The following is a 25642-nucleotide window of genomic DNA, read 5'->3' as shown; positions in this document are numbered from 1 at the left end:
GGGTCGGGAATCCAGGCCAAGGTCTAGGGGTTGGCGGTCTGAGGGTCTGTTGGGCTAGGAGTTTGGTCCAGGGCCTCCAACTTGGGGGGCGGTCTGGGGCTCCAAGGGGGGTGGTCTAATGGGACTCTGTCCCGACTAAGAAGCCCTCTCCTCGGGGTGAAGTTGACCGTGAGACCCCTCTCTCAGTGTTGTTGTCTGAGCTGGAGCCACTGTGGTGTTCTGCAGACACAGACACAGTGCTGGAGGGGGTGGTAGAGGAGGGGGGTGTGGTGGTGCTGGTGGAGGAGGGGGGAGGTTTGGTTTTCTCCTTAAAGTCTGTGATGATGACAGTCAGGTCTCCAACCGTGACCTCTAGGTGCTGAGCGCTGCTCCTGTCAATATTTTTTAACCTGGGCCTGATGGAGGGAGAGGAGACAGGTGGATGTTATAAGCCTTTGACAGAGAGAGAGAGAGAGGATGGGGTAAACCACACAAACTGGAGCGCTTATGAAATATGTGGAAACCATATAAAGTTCAAGTCAGAAGTTTACATACACCTTAGCCAAGTACATTTAAACTCAGTTTTCACAATTCCTGACATTTAATCCTTGTAAAAATTCCCTGTCTTAGGTCAGTTAGGATCACCACTTTATTTTAAGAATGTGAAATGTCAGAATAATAGTGGAGAAAATGATTTATTTTAGCTTTCATTTCTTTCATCACATTCCCAGTGGGTCAGAAGTTTACATACACTCAATTAGTATTTGGTAGCATTGTTTAACTTGGGTCAAACGTTTCGGGTAGCCTTCCAATATGTTGGGTGAATTTTGGCCCATTCCTCCTGACAGAGCTGGTGTAACTGAGTCAGGTTTGTAGGCCTCCTTGCTCGCACATGCTTTTTCAGTTCTGCCCACAAATTTTCTATGGGATTGAGGTCAGGGCTTTATGTTGGCCACTCCAATACCTTGACTTTGTTGTCCTTAAGCCATTTTGCAAGTATGCTTGGGGTCATTGTCCATTTGGAAGACCCATTTGCAATCAAGCTTTAACTTCCTGACTGATGTCTTGAGATGTTGCTTCAATATATCCACCTCATTTTGCTCCCTCATGATGCTATCTATTTTGTGAAGTGCACCAGTCCCTTCTGCAGCAAAGCACCCCCACAACATGATGCTGCCACCCCCGTGCTTCACAGTTGGGATGACGTTCTTCATCTTGCAAGCCTCACCCTTTTTCCTACAAACATAACGATGGTCATTATGGCCAAACACTTCTATTTTTGTTTCATCAGACCAGAGGACATTTCTCCAAAAGTATGATCTTTGTCCTCATGTGCAGTTGCAAACCGTAGTCTGGCTTTTTTATTGCGGGTTTGGAGCAGTGGCTTCTTCCTTGCAGAGCGGCCTTTCAGGTTATGTCGATATAGGACTTGTTTTACTGTGGATATAGATACTTTTGTACCTGTTTCCTCCAGCATCTTCACAAGGTCTTGCTGTTGTTCTGGGATTGATTTGCCCTTTTCGCACCAAAGTACGTTCATCTCTAGGAGACAGAACGCGTCTCCTTCCTGAGCGGTATGACGGCTGCGTGGTCCCATGGTGTTAATACTTGTGTACTATTGTTTGTACAGATGAACGTGGTGCCTTCAGGCGTTTGGAAATTGCTCACAAGGATGAACCAGACTTGTGGAGGTCTACAATTTCTTTTCTGAGGTCTTGGCTGATTTATTTTGATTATCCCATGATGTCAAGCAAAGAGGCACTGAGTTTGAAGGTAGGCCTTGAAATACATCCACAGGTACACCTCCAATTGACTCAAATGATGTAAATTAGCCTATCAGAAGCTTCTAAAGCCATGACATCATTTTCTGGAATTTTCCAAGCTGTTTAAAGGCACAGTCAGTTTAGTGTATGTAAACTTTTGACCCACTGGAATTGTGATACAGTGAATTATAAGTGAAAGAATCTGTCTAAACAATTTTTGTACAAATTAATTGTGTCATGCACAAAGTAGATGTCCTAACCGACTTGCCAAAACTATAGTTCGTTAACAAGAAATTTGTGGATTGAGTTTTAATGACTCCAACCTAAGTGTACGTAAACTTCCGACTTCAACTGTACCTTTCTACTATCATACTACTTTGATACTGCCACACTGACACTAATAATACTAGTAATACTCCAACTATCATACTAATAATAAACACTATCATGCTGATACTAATCACACCATCATACTACTACTACTACTCACACTATCATAGTACTAATCACACCATCATACTACTAATCACACTATCATACTACTACTACTCACACTATCATACTACTAATCACACTATCATACTGATACTAATCACACTGATACTAATCACACTGATACTAATCACACTGATACTAATCACACTATCACACTGATACTAATCACACTGATACTAATCACACTATCATACTACTACTAATCACACTATCACACTATCATACTACTACTAATCACACTATCATACTGATACTAATCACACTGATACTAATCACACTGATACTAATCATACTGATACTAATCACACTGATACTAATCACACTGATACTAATCACACTGATACTAATCACACTATCATACTACTACTAATCACACTATCACACTATCATACTACTACTAATCACACTATCATACTGATACTAATCACACTATCATACTGATACTAATCACACTATCATACTGATACTAATCACACTATCATACTGATACTAATCACACTGATACTAATCATACTATCATACTACTACTAATCACACTATCACACTATCATACTACTACTAATCACACTATCATACTGATACTAATCACACTATCATACTACTACTACTACTACCACTAATCACACTATCATACTACTATTACTAATCATACTATCATACTACTAATCACACTATCATACTACTAATCACACTATCATACTACTAATCACACTATCATACTGATACTAATCACACTGATACTAATCATACTGATACTAATCACACTGATACTAATCACACTATCACACTGATACTAATCACACTGATACTAATCACACTATCATACTACTACTAATCACACTATCACACTATCATACTACTACTAATCACACTATCATACTGATACTAATCACACTGATACTAATCACACTGATACTAATCATACTGATACTAATCACACTGATACTAATCACACTGATACTAATCACACTGATACTAATCACACTATCATACTACTACTAATCACACTATCACACTATCATACTACTACTAATCACACTATCACACTATCATACTACTACTAATCACACTATCATACTGATACTAATCACACTATCATACTGATACTAATCACACTATCATACTGATACTAATCACACTATCATACTGATACTAATCACACTACTAATCATACTATCATACTACTACTAATCACACTATCACACTATCATACTACTACTAATCACACTATCATACTGCTACTAATCACACTATCATACTACTACTACTACTACCACTAATCACACTATCATACTACTATTACTAATCATACTATCATACTACTAATCACACTATCATACTACTAATCACACTATCATACTACTAATCACACCATCATACTACTAATCACACCATCATACTACTAATCACACCATCATACTACTACTACTACTCACACCATCATACTGATACTAATCACACCATCATACTGATACTAATCACACCATCATACTGATACTAATCACACCATCATACTACTAATCACACCATCATACTACTAATCACACCATCATACTGATACTAATCACACCATCATACTGATACTAATCACACCATCATACTACTAATCACACTATCACACTATCATACTACTACTAATCACACTATCATACTACTAATCACACCATCATACTACTAATCACACCATCATACTACTACTACTACTACTATCACCATCATACCACTACTAACTAATCACACTATCATACTACTAATCACACTATCATACTACTACATCACACCATCATACTATACTACACTAATCACACCATCATACTACTACTCACACTATCATACTACCACTAACCACACTATCATACTACCACTAATCACACTATCATACTAATCACACTATCATACTACTACTACTCACACTACTAATCACACTATCATACTACTAATCACACTATCATACTACTAATCACACCACCATACTAATACACTGATACTAATCACACTGCTACTAATCACACTATCACACTACTACTACCATACTACTACTATACACTATCTACTACTAATCACACTATCATACTACTAATCACACTACTATACTAATCACACTATCATACTACTACTAATCACTACTATCACACTGCTACTAATCACACTATCATACTACTACTAATCACACTATCACTACTACTACTAATCACACTATCATACTGACTAATCACTACATACTACTAATCACACTATCATACTACTACTAATCACACTATCACACTATCATACTACTACTAATCACACTATCATACTGAACTAATCACACTATCATACTACTACTACTACTCCACTAATCACACTATCATACTACTACTACTAATCATACTATCATACTACTAATCACACTATCATACTACTAATCACACCATCATACTACTAATCACACCATACTACTAATCACACTATCATACTACTACTACTAATCACACCATCATACTACTAATCACACCATCATACTACTAATCACACCATCATACTACTACTAATCACACTATCACACTGATACTACTAATCACACCATCATACTACTACTAATCACACTATCATACTACTACTAATCACACTATCATACTACTACTAATCACACTATCATACTACTAATCACACTATCATACTACTAATCACACCATCATACTACTAATCACACTATCACTACTACTACTAATCACACTATCATACTACTACTAATCACACTATCATACTACTACTAATCACACGATCATACTACTAATCACACCATCATACTACTAATCACACCATCACACTGATACTAATCACACCATCACACTGATACTAATCACACCATCACACTGATACTAATCACACTATCATACTATACTAATCACACTATCATACTACTACTAATCACACTGATACTAATCACACCATCATACTACTAATCACACTGATACTAATCACACTGATACTAATCACACCATCATACTGATACTAATCACACCATCATACTACTACTACTACTAATCAACTAATCACACTATCATACTCCCATCATACTGCTACTAATCACACTGATACTAATCACACTGATACTAATCACACCATCATACTGATACTAATCACACCATCATACTACTACTACTACTACTAATCATACTACTAATCACACTATCATACTAATACTAATCACACCATCATACTGATACTAATCACACTTACTAATCACACTGATACTAATCACACCATCATACTGATACTAATCACACTACTAATCACACTGATACTAATCACACCATCACACTATACTAATCACACCATCATACTACTACTAATCACACTATCATACTACTACTAATCACACCATCATACTACTAATCACACCATCATACTACCACACCATCATACTACTACTAATCACTATCATACTACTAATCACACTATCATACTGCACTACTAATCACACCATCATACTTACTAATCACACCATCATACTGCTACTCACATCACAGTGATACTAATCACACTCATACTACTATCACACTATCATACTATACTAATCACACTGATACCTAATCATACTTACTAATCACACTATCATACTACTAATCACACTATCATACTACTACTAATCACACTATCATACTACTACTAATCACACTATCATACTACTACTAATCACACTATCATACTACTACTAATCACACTATCATACTACTAATCACACCATCATACTACTACTAATCACACCATCATACTACTACTAATCACACCATCATACTACTACTAATCACACCATCATACTACCTAATCACACTATCATACTACTACTACTCACACAATCACACTATCTACTACTACTACTAATCACACCATCATACTACTAATCACACCATCATACTACTAATCACACCATCATACTACAACTAATCACACCATCATACTACTACTACTACTACTAATCATACTACTACTACTAATCACACTATCATACTACTACTAATCACACTATCATACTACTAATCACACCATCATACTACTAATCACACCACCATACTACTACTTCTACTAATCACACCATACTACTACTACTAATCACACTATCATACTACTAATCACACCATCATACTACTAATCACACCACCATACTACTACTTCTACTAATCACACTACAATACTACTTCTACTAATCACACTACAATACTACTACTACTAATCACACTATCATACTACTACTACTAATCACACTATCATACTACTAATCACACTATCATACTACTACTCACACTATCATACTACTAATCACACTATCATACTACTAATCACACTATCATACTACTACTACTAATCACACCATCATACTACTACTACTAATCACACCATCATACTACTACTACTACTCACACTATACTACTACTACTACTACTATCATACTGATACTAATCACACCATCATACTACTACTCTACTAATCACACTATCATACTACTACTACTAATCACACTATCATACTACTACTACTAATCACACTATCATACTACTACTACTAATCACACTATCATACTACTACTACTAATCACACTATCACTACTACTACTAATCACACTATCATACTACTACTAATCACACTATCATACTACTACTAATCACACTATCATACTACTACTAATCACACTATCATACTACTAATCACACTATCCTACTACTACTACTACTACTAATCACACCACCATACTACTACTCACACTATCACACTACTAATCACACTATCATACTACTAATCACACCATCATACTACTAATCACACCATCATACTACTACTCACACCATCATACTACTACTATCACACCATCATACTACTAATCACACCATCATACTACTAATCACACCATCATACTACTAATCACACCACCATACTACTAATCACACTATCATACTACTACTACTACTACTATCATACTTCTACTAATCACACCATCATACTACTTACTACTAATCACACTATCATACTACTTACTACTAATCACACTATCATACTACTACTACTAATCACACTATCATACTACTACTACTAATCACACTATCATACTACTACTACTAATCACACTATCATACTACTACTAATCACACTATCACACTACTACTAATCACACTACTAATCACACTACTACTAATCACACTATCATACTAATCACACTAATCACACTCATACTACTAATCACACTCATACTACTAATCACACTATCATACTACTAATCACACTCATACTACTAATCACACTATCATACTACTACTACTACTACTCACACCACCATACTACTACTCACACTATCATACTACTAATCACACCATCATACTACTAATCACACCATCATACTACTAATCACACTACCATACTACTAATCACACTATCATACTACTACTCACACCATCATACTACTACTCACACTATCATACTACTACTCACACCATCATACTACTAATCACACCATCATACTACTACTCACACTATCATACTACTACTCACACCATCATACTACTACTCACACCATCATACTACTAATCACACCATCATACTACTACTCACACTATCATACTACTAATCACACCATCATACTACTACTCACACTATCATACTACTAATCACACCATCATACTACTAATCACACTACCATACTACTACAACTCACACTACCATACTACTACTACTCACACTATCATACTACTAATCACACCATCATACTACTACTACTACTAATCACACCATACTACTACTCACACTATCATACTACTACTACTAATCCCACTATCATACTACTACTACTACTAAACACACTATCATACTACTACTACTCACACCATACTACTACTAATCACACTATCATACTACTACTACTAATCACACTATCATACTACTACTACTAATCACACTATCATACTACTACTAGTCACACTATCATACTACTACTAGTCACACTATCATACTACTACTAGTCACACTATCATACTACTACTGTCACACTATCATACTACTACTGTCACACTATCATACTACTACTCACACTATCATACTACTACTCACACTATCATACTACTACTCACACTATCATACTACTACTGTCACACTATCATACTACTAATCACACTATCATACTACTACTCACACCATCATACTACTACTCACACTATCATACTACTACTCACACCATCATACTACTACTCACACTATCATACTACTACTCACACCATCATACTACTACTCACACCATCATACTACTACTCACACTATCATACTACTACTCACACCATCATACTACTACTCACACCATCATACTACTACTCACACTATCATACTACTACTCACACTATCATACTACTACTCACACTATCATACTACTACTGTCACACTATCATACTACTACTCACACTATCATACTACTAATCACACTATCATACTACTAATCACACTATCATACTACTACTCACACTATCATACTACTACTACAGGTTAAATGCAACAGGTTCATGATAAACAGTTGTTTATCTGTGAATGTTTACCTCATCTTCTTGTGGCTGTTCTTCTTCACTGTGGGCTCTTTGTCATTCTTCTCCTGGTCCGTTCTGTCCTTCTTGTCCTTCTTGGGCAGCAGCGTGGGCGAGGCGAACTGCGGCGCTACCCGCTGAGCAACCAGCTGGGAGACAGGACGAGGCTTCCTGTAGGAGCACACCGTACCATTAGTGAGACAGGGAAGCGTTTAGCGAGCAAAACCAATGTGTTATATTTACAACCTATCTAGTAATTAGCAGTTTCTAAGCCATTTATAAAGTATACCTTAATGTAAAGTGTCAACAATAACGGTTGAAAAAGCTGGAAACTTGGATACAGCAATCAACATTGATCTCAATGTTGCGCAATGACGTCACTTATGGGAAAAACAGAAGTTCGCCAACATAACAAGTGAAAAGGCCAAAGCAGTGACTAACCACCCAGCTTAATACTTAAAAGAACATACAGCATTGAATGCAATCAGTGGGTGTAGCCAAAGCTCCTCTCTGAAGAAGCAGCTACCCCATGTCATCCTCCTCTGTCCAAATGCTTCACAACAACATGCATTATGCAATTATTCCAGTAGCACTGTATGCATGAGCTGCCAGGTCCTGTACGTTGCTTCTTTAGGGACGGACAAATAACTAGTGTGAATGCCAGCCCAGCCCACAGTGCTGACAGACCCATCTGCTGTTCTGCCATGGTGAGATTACTACACCATACAGTCAGTGTGTGTGTGTGTTGTGTTCTGCCATGGTGAGATTACTACACCATACAGTCAGTGTGTGTGTGTGTGTGTGTGTGTGTGTGTGTGTTGTGTTCTGCCATGGTGAGATTACTACACCATACAGTCAGTGTGTGTGTGTGTGTGTGTGTGTGTGTGTGTGTGTGTGTGTGTTTTGTGTTCTGCCATGGTGAGATTACTACACCATACAGTCTCTGTACTGACTGCAGAGTGATCTTTCCTTTCAGTGGTTCTGTCTAGAACAAAACACACACGCTGACATTTCACAGATGAGCCCTGGAGGCATGCAGAAACCCGACCAGCACATTTAGTACGAAATTCACCACCATGAGAGTAATTGTCATCAGCTTGTCTCTAGTCAGTTCCAATCACGCTGTAGTAAGATGGAGTAACAGTTTAGCCTTGTTTCTGCAGTGCTACTTATCAGTATGCTTATCTGTGATACTCTCAAATAGAACAGTACTTGACTTTCTGACACACGGAAACCATGACAACTACAGCTGGACGAGTCGCTAAGGGAAGAGGAAGGCGTTGTTTAGTTTAGATGACCATAATGGCCTCAATTATAAACCTACAGCCTGAAAAAGCTACATTCAAGTGTTGTTCTGAAAATCCCCTTACAGTAACTGCATCAAGACCAGCCAGCGTGGACATGTTTCACATGGCCTATATACTGCCAGAGACACAGAGATGGAGGGAGAGAGAGAGAGAGGGAGTCGCAGCACAGCCCACCATGGAACTAACCAATGCTGACAACTTTAATCAGCCGGAGAACAATCTCTCAGTAATAACATAATTCATGTTGTTGTGTGTGTTGAAAATCATCTCTGTCCCGACTCCCCAAACACATTGGGATGGATGATGGGAGCGCTTGGTTTTCAGACTGAGTCAATTGCTGCAAGGTGATAGAGGAGACTGCTGCCAGGACTGATGCTGTCATGTTGTACAGAGGTGGAGTGGTTAACAGAGCACAGCAGTTAACCCAATCAGAGGTCATTATGAAAGCACCTACTATAGGTCTCCAGTGTGTGTGTGTGTGTGTGTGTGTTGTCCAGTATTGGCCTAGCATTTACACACCACATCAGGCTGGGCTGGGACAGGGATTCCAATAGGATGACTTTCCTCAGTGTCTGGCTCTGCGCGCTAGCCTATGTTCTGACATTAATACTGTGTGTTGGAACCCCTGTGTGGGAGTGTGATTTTCAATCAATAGCCCACTCCCAGAATCTGTTCTAGAATGGCTAATGGAGTCTGCCACTATGAAAGTAGGACATCAAGGAGGGGTTTAAATAAAGGCACCAAACAGCAGCCAGACAGAGTGGATTTCCTTTCAGCCAGCTAGATAAATAATGATGAGGTGCCTTTAGATCTTACATCACTGTCTCTAGTCTCTACACTGCCCTGACACTTTACATTATTCAACAATCAACTGGTATATATTTCATTGAAATGACTAACGAACAGAAGTAGCCTAAATCTGTCTCTCTCTCTCGTAGGGTATTTCACCCAATAGATATGGGAGATATTTTCACATTCTTTGTGGATCTGTGTAATCTGAGGGAAATATGTGTCTCTAATATGGTCATACATTGGGCAGGAGGTTAGGAAGTGCAGCTCAGTTTCCACCTCATTTTGTGGGCAGTGTGCACATAGCCTGTCTTCTCTTGAGAGCCAGGTCTGCCTACGGCGGCCTTTCTCAATAGCAATCTCTCTGGATGACTGCACATCCTGTCACCCTTCTTCCCACTCTTCCCTCCCCCTGTCTGTCAGCCTCTCTAGTGATGGTGTTGTGTTATACAGTAATGTTAAAACAGAGAGACACCAGGGGTCCTGATGACTCATTGACCCAGGCATAACACTGGTGTCTCACAGGGCTGCTGTTAGACCCCAGCTGGCTGAAACTGTCAGCTCTCAATGTGTTGTACTGCTGCAGTATGTCTCATGGCTGCTGTTAGACCACAGCTGGCTGAAACTGTCAGCTCTCAATGTGTTGTACTGCTGCAGTATGTTTCATGGCTGCTGTTAGACCACAGCTGGCTGAAACTGTCAGCTCTCAATGTGTTGTACTGCTGCAGTATGTCTCATGGCTGCTGTTAGACCACAGCTGGCTGAAACTGTCAGCTCTCAATGTGTTGTACTGCTGCAGTATGTTTCATGGCTGCTGTTAGACCACAGCTGGCTGAAACTGTCAGCTCTCAATGTGTTGTACTGCTGCAGTATGTTTCATGGCTGCTGTTAGACCACAGCTGGCTGAAACTGTCAGCTCTCAATGTGTTGTACTGCTGCAGTATGTTTCATGGCTGCTGTTAGACCACAGCTGGCTGAAACTGTCAGCTCTCAATGTGTTGTACTGCTGCAGTATGTTTCATGGCTGCTGTTAGACCACAGCTGGCTGAAACTGTCAGCTCTCAATGTGTTGTACTGCTGCAGTATGTTTCATGGCTGCTGTTAGACCACAGCTGGCTGAAACTGTCAGCTCTCAATGTGCTGTACTGCTGCAGTATGTTTCATGGCTGCTGTTAGACCACAGCTGGCTGAAACTGTCAGCTCTCAATGTGTTGTACTGCTGCAGTATGTCTCATGAGGTCAACCTGAAATCATTTGATGTAGTCTTCGCTCTTTCTTTAACACAGTCCACACAAAAACACCAGTTCCCCTTAGACAACATAGTGCAAGTCATTCAATTGAAGACTAATGAAAGATTAGCCCCAGATGCTTTGGTCACCTGACTATCATTGTCATGCCATAGACAACGATACAGATCTGGGATCAGCCCAGTGTAAGCTGAATAATACAGTGTTAATCAGAGCAGAGCAGGAGTCCTCTGTCCTCCCACAGATCAGTCAACCTACAGGCTCAGCAGGTCGCTGTGTGTGTGTGTGTGTGTGTGTGTGTTACACCTCCTCCTGGGATCCAGTGACATGATTAATGTCTCTCCCTGCCAGAACATGCTACTGCTATGCTGCTCTCCATTGGAGCTGTGTGTGTGTGTGTGTGTGTGTGTGTGTGTGTGTGTGTGTGTGTGTGTGTGATTGCTCTCTGCTTCCTATAGTTTATGGCACCTCCACAGCATTTAGCCCACTACGCCCTAGACCCCCCCCCTACTCTGGAAGTCCTATAGAGTCATTTTCTCAGGTGATATTTATATACACACACGTACATTTGCATTCTATTCTATGTTGCATCACAGCGTACTGTATTTTTGGGGGAAAAAAGACAGCTTACATGCACTGTGTAGAGAATATTTGTAAGTATGCCCCGTGATTGGTGGAGGGAGATGCCCACGCAGTGTACTGTACAATTTACATAATATAACATTCACTGCTGAAAGTCTGAAATAGGCATAGGTAAACAGTACCGACATGACAACTGGATTTTCAGTTCAACAGACCTTTTCTCCAGAGGTCCTGCAAAGGACTACATGGAGGGTGTGTGTGTGTGTTCACTGCTCACACACTTGAGCAGTTCCCCCATCATTCAAGCTGTCATACGAGCCCTCAGGTGAAGTTCAGTAAATATCCGTGTGAACTTGTGGAAATATACTAGCATAATACTGGCTACAGTAAAATCCTGACTGTTCCTTCCCTTGGGCTGAAAGTGTCAGAGAACTCATTAGTGGACAGCTGGTGGGTTGAAAGGTCAAATACAATTAGGTCTTCACACACCCAGTTATTAGACTGCTAGCAGGACGGCTAATGTTTGGAACGCGCCGTTTCTAACAGTTGTCTAGCAGCAGTTAAATCACCCTTTCATGAAGAGTGTTTTATTGTTTTCTAATGACTAGAAGCCAGAGCAGTGAGAGCACTGGAATAACGTGGTGTCTCCTCTCCAATGGCTGTAAAATACCTGAACAGAGTGGGATAATCATTAAAAGAATGGCGTGTAATTTGCCTTCCTGTATTCACCTCCTATTGTGGCTAATGGCGTGTCTTTAATGGCCTGGCAATAACGCGTGGCCTAGTGTTTACTGCCGTGCCAATCCAACTGCACGTCACAAGCTCTTTTGTCATGTTCGTTTTGGTTACCCCCTCCTCTCTCCTCGTTTCTTCTCTCTTCCCTCTGTCCCTCCTCCTCCTCCCTCCTTTCTTCCTCCCTGGCGTCTGTTGCCATCCTCCCATCCTGGAGACATTACAGCCTCGTTGACAACATGCTTTCAATTCTGGTTCTATCTTCTCAGCAGCATCAGAGAGCTGCTCTGCTAAACCTCAGCTTTGTAAAACATTCATCTTAATCTAACTGCTGGCTGCACACAACCCAACCGTCTCCCTCTCTCCCCCGTGTCTCTCTCTCTCCCCGTGTGCCTCTCCCTCTCCCCCGTGTCTCTCTCTCCCCCGTGTCTCTCTCTCTCCCGTGTCTCTCTCTCTCCCCGTGTCTCTCTCTCCCCGTGTGTCTCTCTCTCTCCTCGTGTCTCTCTCTCTCCCCGTGTGTCTCTCTCTCTCCCCGTGTGTCTCTCTCTCTCCCGGGTCTCTCTGTCCCTTTCTCCTCGTGTCTCCCTCTCTCTCCCCGTCTCTCTCTGTCCCTTTCTCCCCGTGTCTCTCTCTCTCCCCGTCTCCCTCTCCCCCCGTCTCTCTCTCTGGCTCTCTCTCCCCGTCTCCCTCTCCCCCCGTCTCTCTCTCTGGCTCTCTCTTCCGTCTCTCTCTCTCCCCATGTCTCTCTCTCTCCCCGTGTGTCTCTCTCTCCCGTGTGTCTCTCTCTCTCCCCGTGTGTCTCTCTCTCTCCCCGTGTGTCTCTCTCTCTCCCCGTGTCTCTCTCTCTCCCCGTGTCTCTCTCTCTCTCCCTGTGTCTCTCTGTCTCTCTCTCTCCCGTGTGTCTCTCTCTCCCGTGTCTCTCTCTCTCTCCCCCCGTGTCTCTCTCTCTCCCAGTGTCTCTCTGTCCCTCTCTCTCCCCGTGTGTCTCTCTCTCCCCGTGTGTCTCTCTCTCTCCCGTGTCTCTCTCTCTCCCCGTGTCTCTATGTCTCCCCGTGTCTCTCTGTCTCTCTCTCTCCCGTGTCTCTCTCTCCCCGTGTGTCTCTCTCTCCCGTGTCTCTCTCTCTCCCGTGTCTCTCTGTCCCTCTCTCTCCCCGTGTGTCTCTCTCTCCCCGTGTGTCTCTCTCTCCCCGTGTCTCTCTCTCTCTCCCCGTGTGTCTCTCTCCCCGTGTCTCTCTCTCTCTCCCCGTGTCTCTCTCTCTCTCCCCCGTGTGTCTCTCTCTCTCCCCGTGTGTCTCTCTCTCTCCCCCGTGTGTCTCTCTCTCTCTCCCCGTGTGTCTCTCTCTCTCTCCCCGTGTGTCTGTCTCTCTCTCTCCCCTGTGTCTCTCTCTCTCTCCCCGTGTGTCTCTCTCTCTCCCAGTGTGTCTCTCTCTCTCCCAGTGTGTCTCTCTGTCCCGTGTCTCTCCCTCTCTCCCCTTGTGTCTCCCTCTCTCCCGCGTGTCTCTCTCTCTGGCTCTCTCTCCCCGTCTCCCTCTCCCCCGTCTCTCTCTCTGGCTCTCTCTTCCCGTCTCTCTCTCTCCCCATGTCTCTCTCTCTCCCCGTGTGTCTCTCTCTCCCCGTGTGTCTCTCTCTCTCCCCGTGTGTCTCTCTCTCTCCCGTGTGTCTCTCTCTCTCCCCGTGTCTCTCTCTCTCCCCGTGTCTCTCTCTCTCCCGTGTCTCTCTCTCTCCCTGTGTCTCTCTGTCTCTCTCTCTCCCCGTGTGTCTCTCTCTCCCCGTGTCTCTCTCTCTCCCCGGTGTCTCTCTCTCTCCCAGTGTCTCTCTGTCCCTCTCTCTCCCCGTGTGTCTCTCTCTCCCCGTGTGTCTCTCTCTCTCCCCGTGTCTCTCTCTCTCCCCGTGTCTCTCTCTCTCCCCGTGTCTCTCTGTCTCCCCGTGTCTCTCTGTCTCTCTCTCTCCCCGTGTCTCTCTCTCCCCGTGTGTCTCTCTCTCCCGTGTGTCTCTCTCTCCCCGTGTCTCTCTGTCCCTCTCTCTCCCCGTGTGTCTCTCTCTCCCCGTGTGTCTCTCTCCCCGTGTCTCTCTCTCCCCCGTGTCTCTCTCTCTCTCCCCGTGTCTCTCTCTCTCTCCCCGTGTGTCTCTCTCTCTCCCCGTGTGTCTCTCTCTCTCCCCGTGTGTCTCTCTCTCTCTCCCCGTGTGTCTCTCTCTCTCTCCCCGTGTGTCTGTCTCTCTCTCTCCCAGTGTGTCTCTCTCTCTCCCCGTGTGTCTCTCTCTCTCCCAGTGTGTCTCTCTCTCTCCCAGTGTGTCTCTCTGTCCCGTGTCTCTCCCTCTCTCCCCTTGTGTCTCCCTCTCTCCCCGCGTGTCTCTCTCTCTCTCCCGTGCCTCTCTCTCTCTCCCCGTGTGTCTCTCTCTCTCTCCCGCGTGTCTCTCTCTCTCTCCCGCGTGTCTCTCTCTCTCTCCCCGTGTCTCTCTCTCTCTCCCCGCGTGTCTCTCTCTCTCGCTCTCTCTCTCCCCGTGTGTCTCCCTCTCTCCCCGTGTGTCTCTCTCTCTCTCCCCGTGTGTCTCTCTCTCCCCCCCCGTGTGGCTCTCTCTCTCCCCGTGTGTCTCTCTCTCTCCCCGTGTGTCTCTCTCTCTCTCCCCCGTGTGTCTCTCTCTCTCTCCCCGTGTGTCTCTCTCTCCCCCCGTGTGTCTCTCTCTCTCCCTGTGTCTCTCTCTCTCCCCCCCGTGTGTCTCTCTCTCTCCCCTGTGTCTCTCTCTCTCCCCGTGTCTCTCCATCTCTCTTTCTACCTCCATCTCTCTTTCTACCTCCATCTCTCTCCTCCCCTCTTTTACCCCAAATGAGCTCAGTACCAACTCATCCATCTGGGAGTAAAGTTAGGCCTGTTTGACACAGATACGGGTAACTTTTGACCTATGTAACTAATTCCATATTAAAACCGGATTACAAAAGTCAGTGACCATGCAATGATCTTACATAGGGTCTACATTATTGTTCAAGCTAAAATTAGTGACCACAATATAATCTTTGAGATATATATAATATCTCAAGCTAAATAAAGCCAGAGGGAAATAGAAAGGTCATATTAATATCCTCCATAATCCATGTCCTACATTAGACTTAGTACACCAGCTGTCTGGCTCTTTCCCCCACTGGAAGAGCCCTCCCTCCCTCCCTCCCTCCCTAGAAGAGACAGCCAACCCCCTGGAGTGTGCTGTGTGTGGACGGGTGGGTGACGCAGGTCGAGTCATGTTGCTATTGGCCCTTCATTAACTACCGCGACCTCCTTTGTTGGCCATCTTGCTAGCATCACCTCTGGTAGGAGCTGTGTTGTTGTTGCTGTAGAGGGCAGAGGGTTAGCGCTTGGCCTTGATGAAGTAGACCGTCTCTCTGAGAGGAGAGGAAAGGAAGAGAGGAAAAAGATGAGAGGAAAGGAAGGGAGGACAGCACTGAGATCTCTTCCTGTCCCTCTTGAGAATACATCTCAGTGAATGATAGTCTACCGTTTGTTTTTTTGAAGGACCACACGCCGGTAGGTGTCTGAGTGCCGGCATTTTCGTCCATTTCTACACGTAAAATCGGTTCGCACTCGGTTGGCAAATTACGGTCGGCACTTTGTTCAGAGATGCTAAGTACCATCGGCTGGCAAACGTGAACTGTGTTGCTGCTCTGGGCAGATGGCAAGTGCTTGGCCCTTCTGGAGCAGAGGTCCCTCTCAGACTCTCTCTCTCTTAGCCCCTTGTCTTCTGTGTGTGGAGGGAATTTGATGTCTCTCTCTTTCTTCTCCCTCTGCTATCTTCCTGTGTGTGCAGCGGTGGTTGAGTTGTTTGTAATGGTGGTGACCCCCTGGCTGCTTTAAGAGTGTTGTCCTGATGAAAATCTCTGTTCCACTGATGACATCACACTGATTAAGCCCTAGCATACTAATGAGCCTAGCTCTGGTTGTCTGGCAGCTGCTGTAGCAGCCTCATTTCAGAGACTAGACACACACACACACACACACACACACACTCAGGCCCCCAAAACCCACACACACACACAAACAAATGACATACACACAAATACACGTGCACAGACCCGTGTACACACAACATTCCAGTCACAGAGGCAATGGAGACAATTGGGTCTGCCTCCACACTGTTAGCTGGCTCATTTGAAAACTGCTCTTTAAACCAGGATAATTGGTTTTGCATGAAGGAGAAGGATAATGTTCAACCTTTGGTAATAAAACCACACACACACACAGAGACAGAGAGAGAGACGGAGCGACAGAGAGAGAGAGAGAGCTAGCTATTCTTGCATGGCTTTGTTTCTCTTGTTGTCCATGAAAGCAAGATGTCACTCAGGGACAACACCAGGGTGACTGTGACTCAATAACACCGACGTCATGGTGCCAGGCTCTGGTCAAAAGTAGTGCACTATATAGGGAATAGGTACCATTTGGGATGTGGACACACTTACTCATTGAAGGGTTTTTCTTTATTTTTACTATTTTCTACATTGTAGAATAATAGTGAAGACATCAACACTATCAAATAACACATATGGAATCATGTAGTAACCCAAAAACTGTTAAACAAATACAAATATATTTGATATTCTTCAAAGTAGCCACCCTTTGCCTTGATGACAGCTTTGCACACTCTTGGCATTCTGTCAACCAGCTTCGTGAGGAATGCTTTTCCAACAGTCTTGAAGGAGTTCCCAATTATGCCGAGCACTTGTTGGCCGCTTTTCCTTCACTCTGCGGTCGTACTCATCCCAAACCATCTCAATTGGGTAGAGGCCGGGTGATTGTGGAGGCCAGGTCATCTGATGCAGCACTGCATCACTCTCCTTCTTGGTCAAATAGCCTTTACACAGCCTGGAGGTGTGTTGGGTCATTGTCCTGTTGAAAAACAAATGATAGTGGGACTAAGCGCAAACCAGATGGGATGGCGTATCGCTTCAGAATGCTGTGATAGCCATGCTGGTTAAGTGTGCCTTGAATTCTAAAAATAAATCACAGACCGTGTCACCAGCAAAGCACCCCCACCTCCATGCTTCACGGTAGGAACCACACATGTGGAGATCATCCGTTCACCTATTCTGCGTCTCATAGAGACACAGCGGTTGGAACTAAAAATCTTACAATTTGGACTCATCAGACCAAAATGACAGATTTCCACCAGTCTAATGTCCATCGGTTGTGTTTCTTGGCCCAAGCAAGTCTCTTCTTCTTATTGGTGTCTTTTAGTAGTGGTTTCTTTGCAGCAATTTGACCATGAAGGCCTGATTCACGCAGTCTCCTCTGAACAGTTGATGTTGAGATGTGTCTGTTACTTGAACACTGTGAAGCATTTATTTGGGCTGCAATTTCTGAGGCTGGTAACTAATGAATTTATCCTCTGCAGCAGAGGTACCTCTGGGTCTTCCTTTCCTGTGGTGGTCCTAATTAGAGCCAGTTTCATCTTAGCGCTTGATGGTTTTTGCGACTGCACTTGAACAAACTTTAAAAGTCCTTGAACTGTTCCGGATTGACTGACTGTCGTTTCTCTTTGCTTATTTGAACTGTTCTTGACATAATATGGATTTGTTCTTTTACCAAATAGGGCTATCTTCTGTATACCACCCCTACCTTGCCACAACACAACTAATTGGCTCAAACGCATTAAGAAGGAAAGAAATAACAAAAAATGTAATTTTAACAAGGCACACCTGTTAATTGAAATGTGTGCAAAGCGATCATCAAGACAAAAGGTGGCTATTTTGAAGAATATAAAATATATTTTGATTGTTTAACACTTTTTTGGTTACTACATGATTCCATATGTGTTATTTCATAGTTTTGATGTCTTCACTATTATTCTACAATGTAGAAAATAGTAAAAATTAAGAAAACCCCTTCAATGAGTAGGTGTGTCCAAACATTTGATTGGTACTGTACATTCACAGTCAGCTAAGCTTTGGCAGATGTCCCCTGGACATCCTTACCCACCATGACATAAGATTAGGGATGCACGATATATCGGAATCAGACGATATTAGCTAAAAATGCCAACATCGACCTGATGTCTAGTTTAACGCCGATGTGCAAAACCGATGTCAAAGCTGACGTGCATACCTATATAACGTAGGTAGATGACTTAAAGACGGCACTAAAAATACAGCGCTACACAGAACAAACACAGAAAAATACTAAGTGCACACTTCCAACAACTAAACAAGTTCAAGTCGAGCAGTCATTTGAAAGAGTAAAGAGTAAAAAAAAAAATCTGCGAGACAACTCAAAGGCGAAAACCATGAATATCAAAATAATGGAATTCATTGTCCTTGACAATCAACCATTCTCTGTCGTGGATGATGTTGGCTTTCGCCGACTGGTCGAGCATCTTGAGCCCTGGTACACACTACCAAGTAGGCACTATTTTTCAGATGTTGCCCTACCGGAGTTACACAGTATTGTTGAAATGCACATCTATGAGCTACTTGCTATGGGCGTCACTGCTATTAGCTTCACGACTGACATTTGCACCAGCGATGTCAACCCCATGAGCATGCTGAGTGTGACAGCACAGTGGATCGACAAGGACTTCGTACTGAGGAAAGCCGTATTGCATGCTCAAGAATGTGCTGGTTTTCATACCGCTGCTGCCACTTTAATGGCATTTGAGAACATGTTTGAAACTAGGAAACATGAACACTCTCCTAGCACCATTTGAACAACTGACTGGAGAAATAAGCTCATCAACTGCGTCTGCAGCAGACGTGATACCCTCTGTCATGGCATTGAAGCGCCTGCTCAACAAAACTGCCCACACAGACCGTGGGGTTAAAACTTACAAAAGTACTCAAGGCTGTGAACAAGTGATTCTGTGGCATTCTCTCTGAGCCTCTTTACTGCCACCGTGCTCGATACTAGGTACAAGGACCGCTACTATGATGCAGAACAGAAAAACGGGGTTTACGTGAAATGTTACATACACAGCTGGACAAGATGGAAACGGACACAGTGACAGTGCGCACCGAGGAAGAGAAGCCAAGGACAGATAGAGCTGAAACTTCACTGCTTGACATGTATGATGAAATCCTGGTTGAGACTGAACAAATGAACAATGAAACAGCACAGCAAGTAAGTGAAAGAAATAGGTTTTGATGATGGATTTTAGGTTTTTACTGGTAATGGGGACATATATAAATGCCAACAAAATAACATTTTTTTGTCAGTGTGGTATGTGTGTAACCTTTATATAACTATGCAAGTCAGTTAAGAACAAATTCTTATTTACAATGACGGCCGAACCCGGACAACACTGGGCCCTATGGGACTCCCAATCACGGCCGGATGTCATACTGCCTGGATTCGAACCAGGGACTGTAGTGACACCTCTTGCACTGAGATGCAGTGCCTTAGACTGCTGTGTCCATGTGTGTGTGTGTGTTAACTATTTAACTGTACGAGAATGCTTAAAAGTCCACTTAAATGTTAAATGTTGGTTATCTGTATAATTTTTTGGGGCAAGGAAAATATCGGATATTGGTATCGGCCAAAAATGTAATATTGGTGCATCCCTACATAAGATGGATGATGTTCCCTGGACCACAACATCCTCTACCACCATGACATAAGATGGATGATGTCCCCTGGACCTGAAGATCCTTACCCACCATGACATAAGATGGATGATGTCCCCTGGACCTGAAGATCCTTACCCACCATGACATAAGATGGATGATGTACCCTGGACCACAAGATCCTCTACCACCATGACATAAGATGGATGATGTCCCCTGCACCTGAAGATCCTTACCCACCATGACATAAGATGGACGACGTCCCCTGGACCACAAGATCCTCTACCACCATGACATAAGATGGATGATGACCCCTGGACCTGAAGATCCTCTACCACCATGACATAAGATGGATGATGTCCCCTGGACCTGAAGATCCTTACCCACCATGACATAAGATGGATGATGTACCCTGGACCACAACATCCTCTACCACCATGACATAAGATGGATGATGTCCCCTGGACCACAACATCCTCTACCACCATGACATGAGATGGATGATGTCCCCTGGACCACAAGATCCTTACCCACCATGACATAAGATGGATGATGTCCCCTGGACCTGAAGATCCTCTACCACCATGACATAAGATGGATGATGTCCCCTGGATCACAACATCCTCTACCACCATGACATAAGATGGATGATGTCCTCTGCACCTGAAGATCCTCTACCACCATGACATAAGATGGATGATGTTCCCTGGACCACAACATCCTCTACCACCATGACATAAGATGGATGATGTCCCCTGGACCACAAGATCCTCTACCACCATGACATAAGATGGATGATGTTCCCTGGACCTGAAGATCCTCTACCACCATGAAATGAGATGGATGATGTCCCCTGGACCTGAAGATCCTTACCCACCATGACATAAGATGGATGATGTCCCCTGGACCTGAAGATCCTCTACCACCATGACATAAGATGGATGATGTCCCCTGGACCTGAAGATCCTCTACCACCATGACATAAGATGGATGATGTCCCCTGGACCTGAAGATCCTTACCCACCATGACATAAGATGGATGATGTACCCTGGACCACAAGATCCTCTACCACCATGACATAAGATGGATGATGTCCCCTGCACCTGAAGATCCTTACCCACCATGACATAAGATGGACGACGTCCCCTGGACCACAAGATCCTCTACCACCATGACATAAGATGGATGATGACCCCTGGACCTGAAGATCCTCTACCACCATGACATGAGATGGATGATGTCCCCTGGACCACAAGATCCTTACCCACCATGACATAAGATGGATGATGTCCCCTGGACCACAACATCCTCTACCACCATGACATAAGATGGATGATGTCCCCTGGACCACAACATCCTCTACCACCATGACATGAGATGGATGATGTCCCCTGGACCACAAGATCCTTACCCACCATGACATAAGATGGATGATGTCCCCTGGACCACAACATCCTCTACCACCATGACATAAGATGGATGATGTCCCCTGGACCACAACATCCTCTACCACCATGACATAAGATGGATGATGTCCCCTGGACCACAACATCCTCTACCACCATGACATGAGATGGATGATGTCCCCTGGACCACAACATCCTCTACCACCATGACATAAGATGGATGATGTCCCCTGGACCAGAAGATCCTCTACCACCATGACATAAGATGGATGATGTCCCCTGGACCACAACATCCTCTACCACCATGACATAAGATGGATGATGTCCCCTGGACCACAACATCCTCTACCACCATGACATAAGATGGATGATGTCCCCTGGACCACAACATCCTCTACCACCATGACATAAGATGGATGATGTCCCCTGGACCTGAAGATCCTCTACCACCATGACATAAGATGGATGATGTCCCCTGGACCTGAAGATCCTTACCTACCATGACATAAGATGGATGATGTCCCCTGGACCTGAAGATCCTTACCTACCATGACATAAGATGGATGATGAGAGCCGTGATGATTAAATACCGACCTGCCTCCTGCCCTCCACTTCCCCTTCCCACTGAGTTCATCAACACCGCCAGCCTTGTCAAAGCATGTGTGTGTGTGCCTGCAGTGTGTGTGTGTGCCTGCAGTGTGTGTGTGTCGCCTGCAGTGTGTGTGTGTGTGTGTGCCTGCAGTGTGTGTGTGTGCCTGCAGTGTGTGTGGGTGCCTGCAGTGAGTGTGGGTGCCTGCAGTGTGTGTGGGTGCCTGCAGTGTGTGTGTGGTGCCTGCAGTGTGTGTGTGTGTGTCCTGCAGTGTGTGTGTGTGTGCCTGCAGTGTGTGTGTGCGCGTGTCTTTTTACCTTTGTTTAACTAGGCAGGTCAGTTAAGAACAAATTCTTATTTTCAATGATGGTCTAGTGAGTTAACTGCCTTGTTCAGGGGCAGAACAACAGACTTTTACCTTGTCAGCTCAAGGATTCAATCTTGCAACCTTTCGGTTAAAAGTCCAACTCTCTAACCACTAAGCTACCTGCCGCCCCAGTGTGTGTGTGTGTGTGTGTGTGTGTGTGTGTGTGTGTGTGTGTGTGTGTGTGTGTGTGTGTGTGTGTGTGTGTGTGTGTGTCTGCAGTGTGTGTGTGTGTGTGTGTGTCTGCGGTGTGTGTGTGAAGTGTGTGTGCGCAGCGTGCTGCTCTAGAAGACTAATGTTCTCTCTCCACTCAGATGAGGTGTTAACCCCAGACAGGATATGACCATATCAACTAGCTCCAGTTCATGACCCATCTATGTCTCTTAGTTATTGGGGGTTGGAATAACAAGGAATAACAAGGATGGAACAGCTCAGGTTTTGTGCCTGTCATGTTAGAATATTCCATGTAGTGCACTACATTTAAACAGGGCCCTGGTCTAAACTAGTGCACTACCTCGGGAATAAGGTGCCATTTGGGACACCACCATGCCTTGCCTTTCTAGTCTGGAAGGAAGGAAAGTTGCAGTTCAAGTTTTCAATGGAAGCTATGAATCAGAGTGAAACTAAAACTACATGTAACCTTTTTTCAATTAACACATCGAACCTGGCTCCACATCCTTCTTCAAACAACGATGACACGTGATTACAGAGCCATTTTTCATAGATTAGTTTCAAGGCAAGGGTAGCCTAGTTTCAGGGGAAGGACTCAGTAGCCTACTGCGACTTGATCTTTATTTATTCAGGTAGTCTCATTGAGATAACATCTCTTTCAAGAGAGACCTGGTAACTACTCTATAATGATTGCATAATAGCTGGTCATGTCACTTCACCTCTCTATTGTAGATAAACACATACACTTATTATTGCCGATTGTCGACAGAATTGGCCTACATAGAGTTAGTATCAACTAGGCCAAATTCATTTAAAACATGTTTTTTCATTGTGCTTGACCATGCGTACAAATAGAGGTTGTTTTTCTAACTACAATAGATGATAGTGATTACCATGTTTTTTAAGGATACTCCATGTGTTCTTAGATGCACTCCATTTCATAACCAGCATCCATGCTGTTCCATGGAACACAATACAAATCAGGTTACTAGAAAATCGCACACTGTACAGCTGATCAGCAGGCTACTGCAGCATAAAGACGTCCAGATTTCTCATGTTTACATGCATCATTTCATAAACTAAAATTAATGGACACAGCCTGATACAACAATACTTACAAATACGCGTGTCGACTATCCATTTGCACGACCATAATAGCATTTATCATCGAGCAAAATGAATCGTATCCACTTACCGTGTTGACGTCCCTTTCCTTACATCGCACATCATGCACTTGAAAGCCTCCGCGGTGTTCTTGTATGTGCAAACGCTACAGTCCCAATTTCCCTCTTCCGCCGAAGGCTTTGGTTGACGCTTCGGCCTTCGAACAAAACAAAAAGGACATAAAGCACGTCAGTTTCACATCCCCAGTTCAGGGTGCTGCGTGTGCATCATGTGTAGGCTATATGCTCGCGTTGTCAAACATCTGGGAAGATGATCCATTCAGTGTTCCGAAATTGTTCTGTTTTACGAGCTCGCGCTATGATTTGACACTGCAATAAAACAGACAGTCCGCCATGGTTGTTACACCGCGGCTACCACACACACACACACACACACACACACACACACACACACACACACACACACCACACCACACCACACCACACACACACCACACCACATACACAAGAGTGTTTCAATTATGTGTCATGGTGTCCACTTCAAGCATCAATGACACCAGCGCAATGAATGAGTCAGACATTACCTGGTTGGACTCTTCTTGTCTCCCATGCCGCCAAAAGTTTGTTTGCGGATGTTGAAATAAGGACAGTCCCTACGTATTCTTTAAGAAAGCAATACGCGAGGAGGTATCGCACGGCTCCCAGCTGTCGTGGAAACTCCAGTTGGAGGATGGTCACATGACGCGGCTTGTCCAATCACATTTGAAGCCATTTCCTGAGGATATAGCGCAGACAGGAACACACATTCCTGATTCAAATGGATACATTTGTAATAACACTCGTCTTTGTAACACATACGCTAATGTAACCGTAATTATGCATTATTAGGGTCTAATGAGGTGTCTTTTGACATTTTATCATAAACTTCTTGAGATTGTTCAATGTCTTCGACGGGTGAATTCCCAATCATTGCAGGGGTGGAGAAAATTAGATTCCATCCTTTTGATTTAT

General features: G+C 43.5%; 1 protein-coding gene across 1 annotated transcript; it reads right to left on the bottom strand.

The window, feature by feature from the left end:
* Positions 1-88: 88 nt before the first annotated feature.
* LOC106576513 (YY1-associated factor 2) lies at positions 89-25387 on the bottom strand. Its single transcript, XM_045713798.1, has 4 exons — positions 25216-25387; positions 24703-24828; positions 8795-8950; positions 89-395 (listed from the first exon to the last, which is right to left on the bottom strand). The coding sequence occupies exons 1-4, from the start codon at positions 25239-25241 to the stop codon at positions 116-118; spliced, it is 588 nt and encodes a 195-aa protein (XP_045569754.1). The 5' UTR covers positions 25242-25387; the 3' UTR covers positions 89-115.
* Between the last annotated feature and the right edge of the window lie 255 nt (positions 25388-25642).

Source organism: Salmo salar, unplaced genomic scaffold, assembly GCF_905237065.1.
Source record: "Salmo salar unplaced genomic scaffold, Ssal_v3.1, whole genome shotgun sequence".
NCBI lineage: Eukaryota > Metazoa > Chordata > Actinopteri > Salmoniformes > Salmonidae > Salmo > Salmo salar.
The sequence above is the reverse complement of the archived record's forward strand: the minus strand, read 5'-3'. Positions and strand labels throughout refer to the sequence as shown.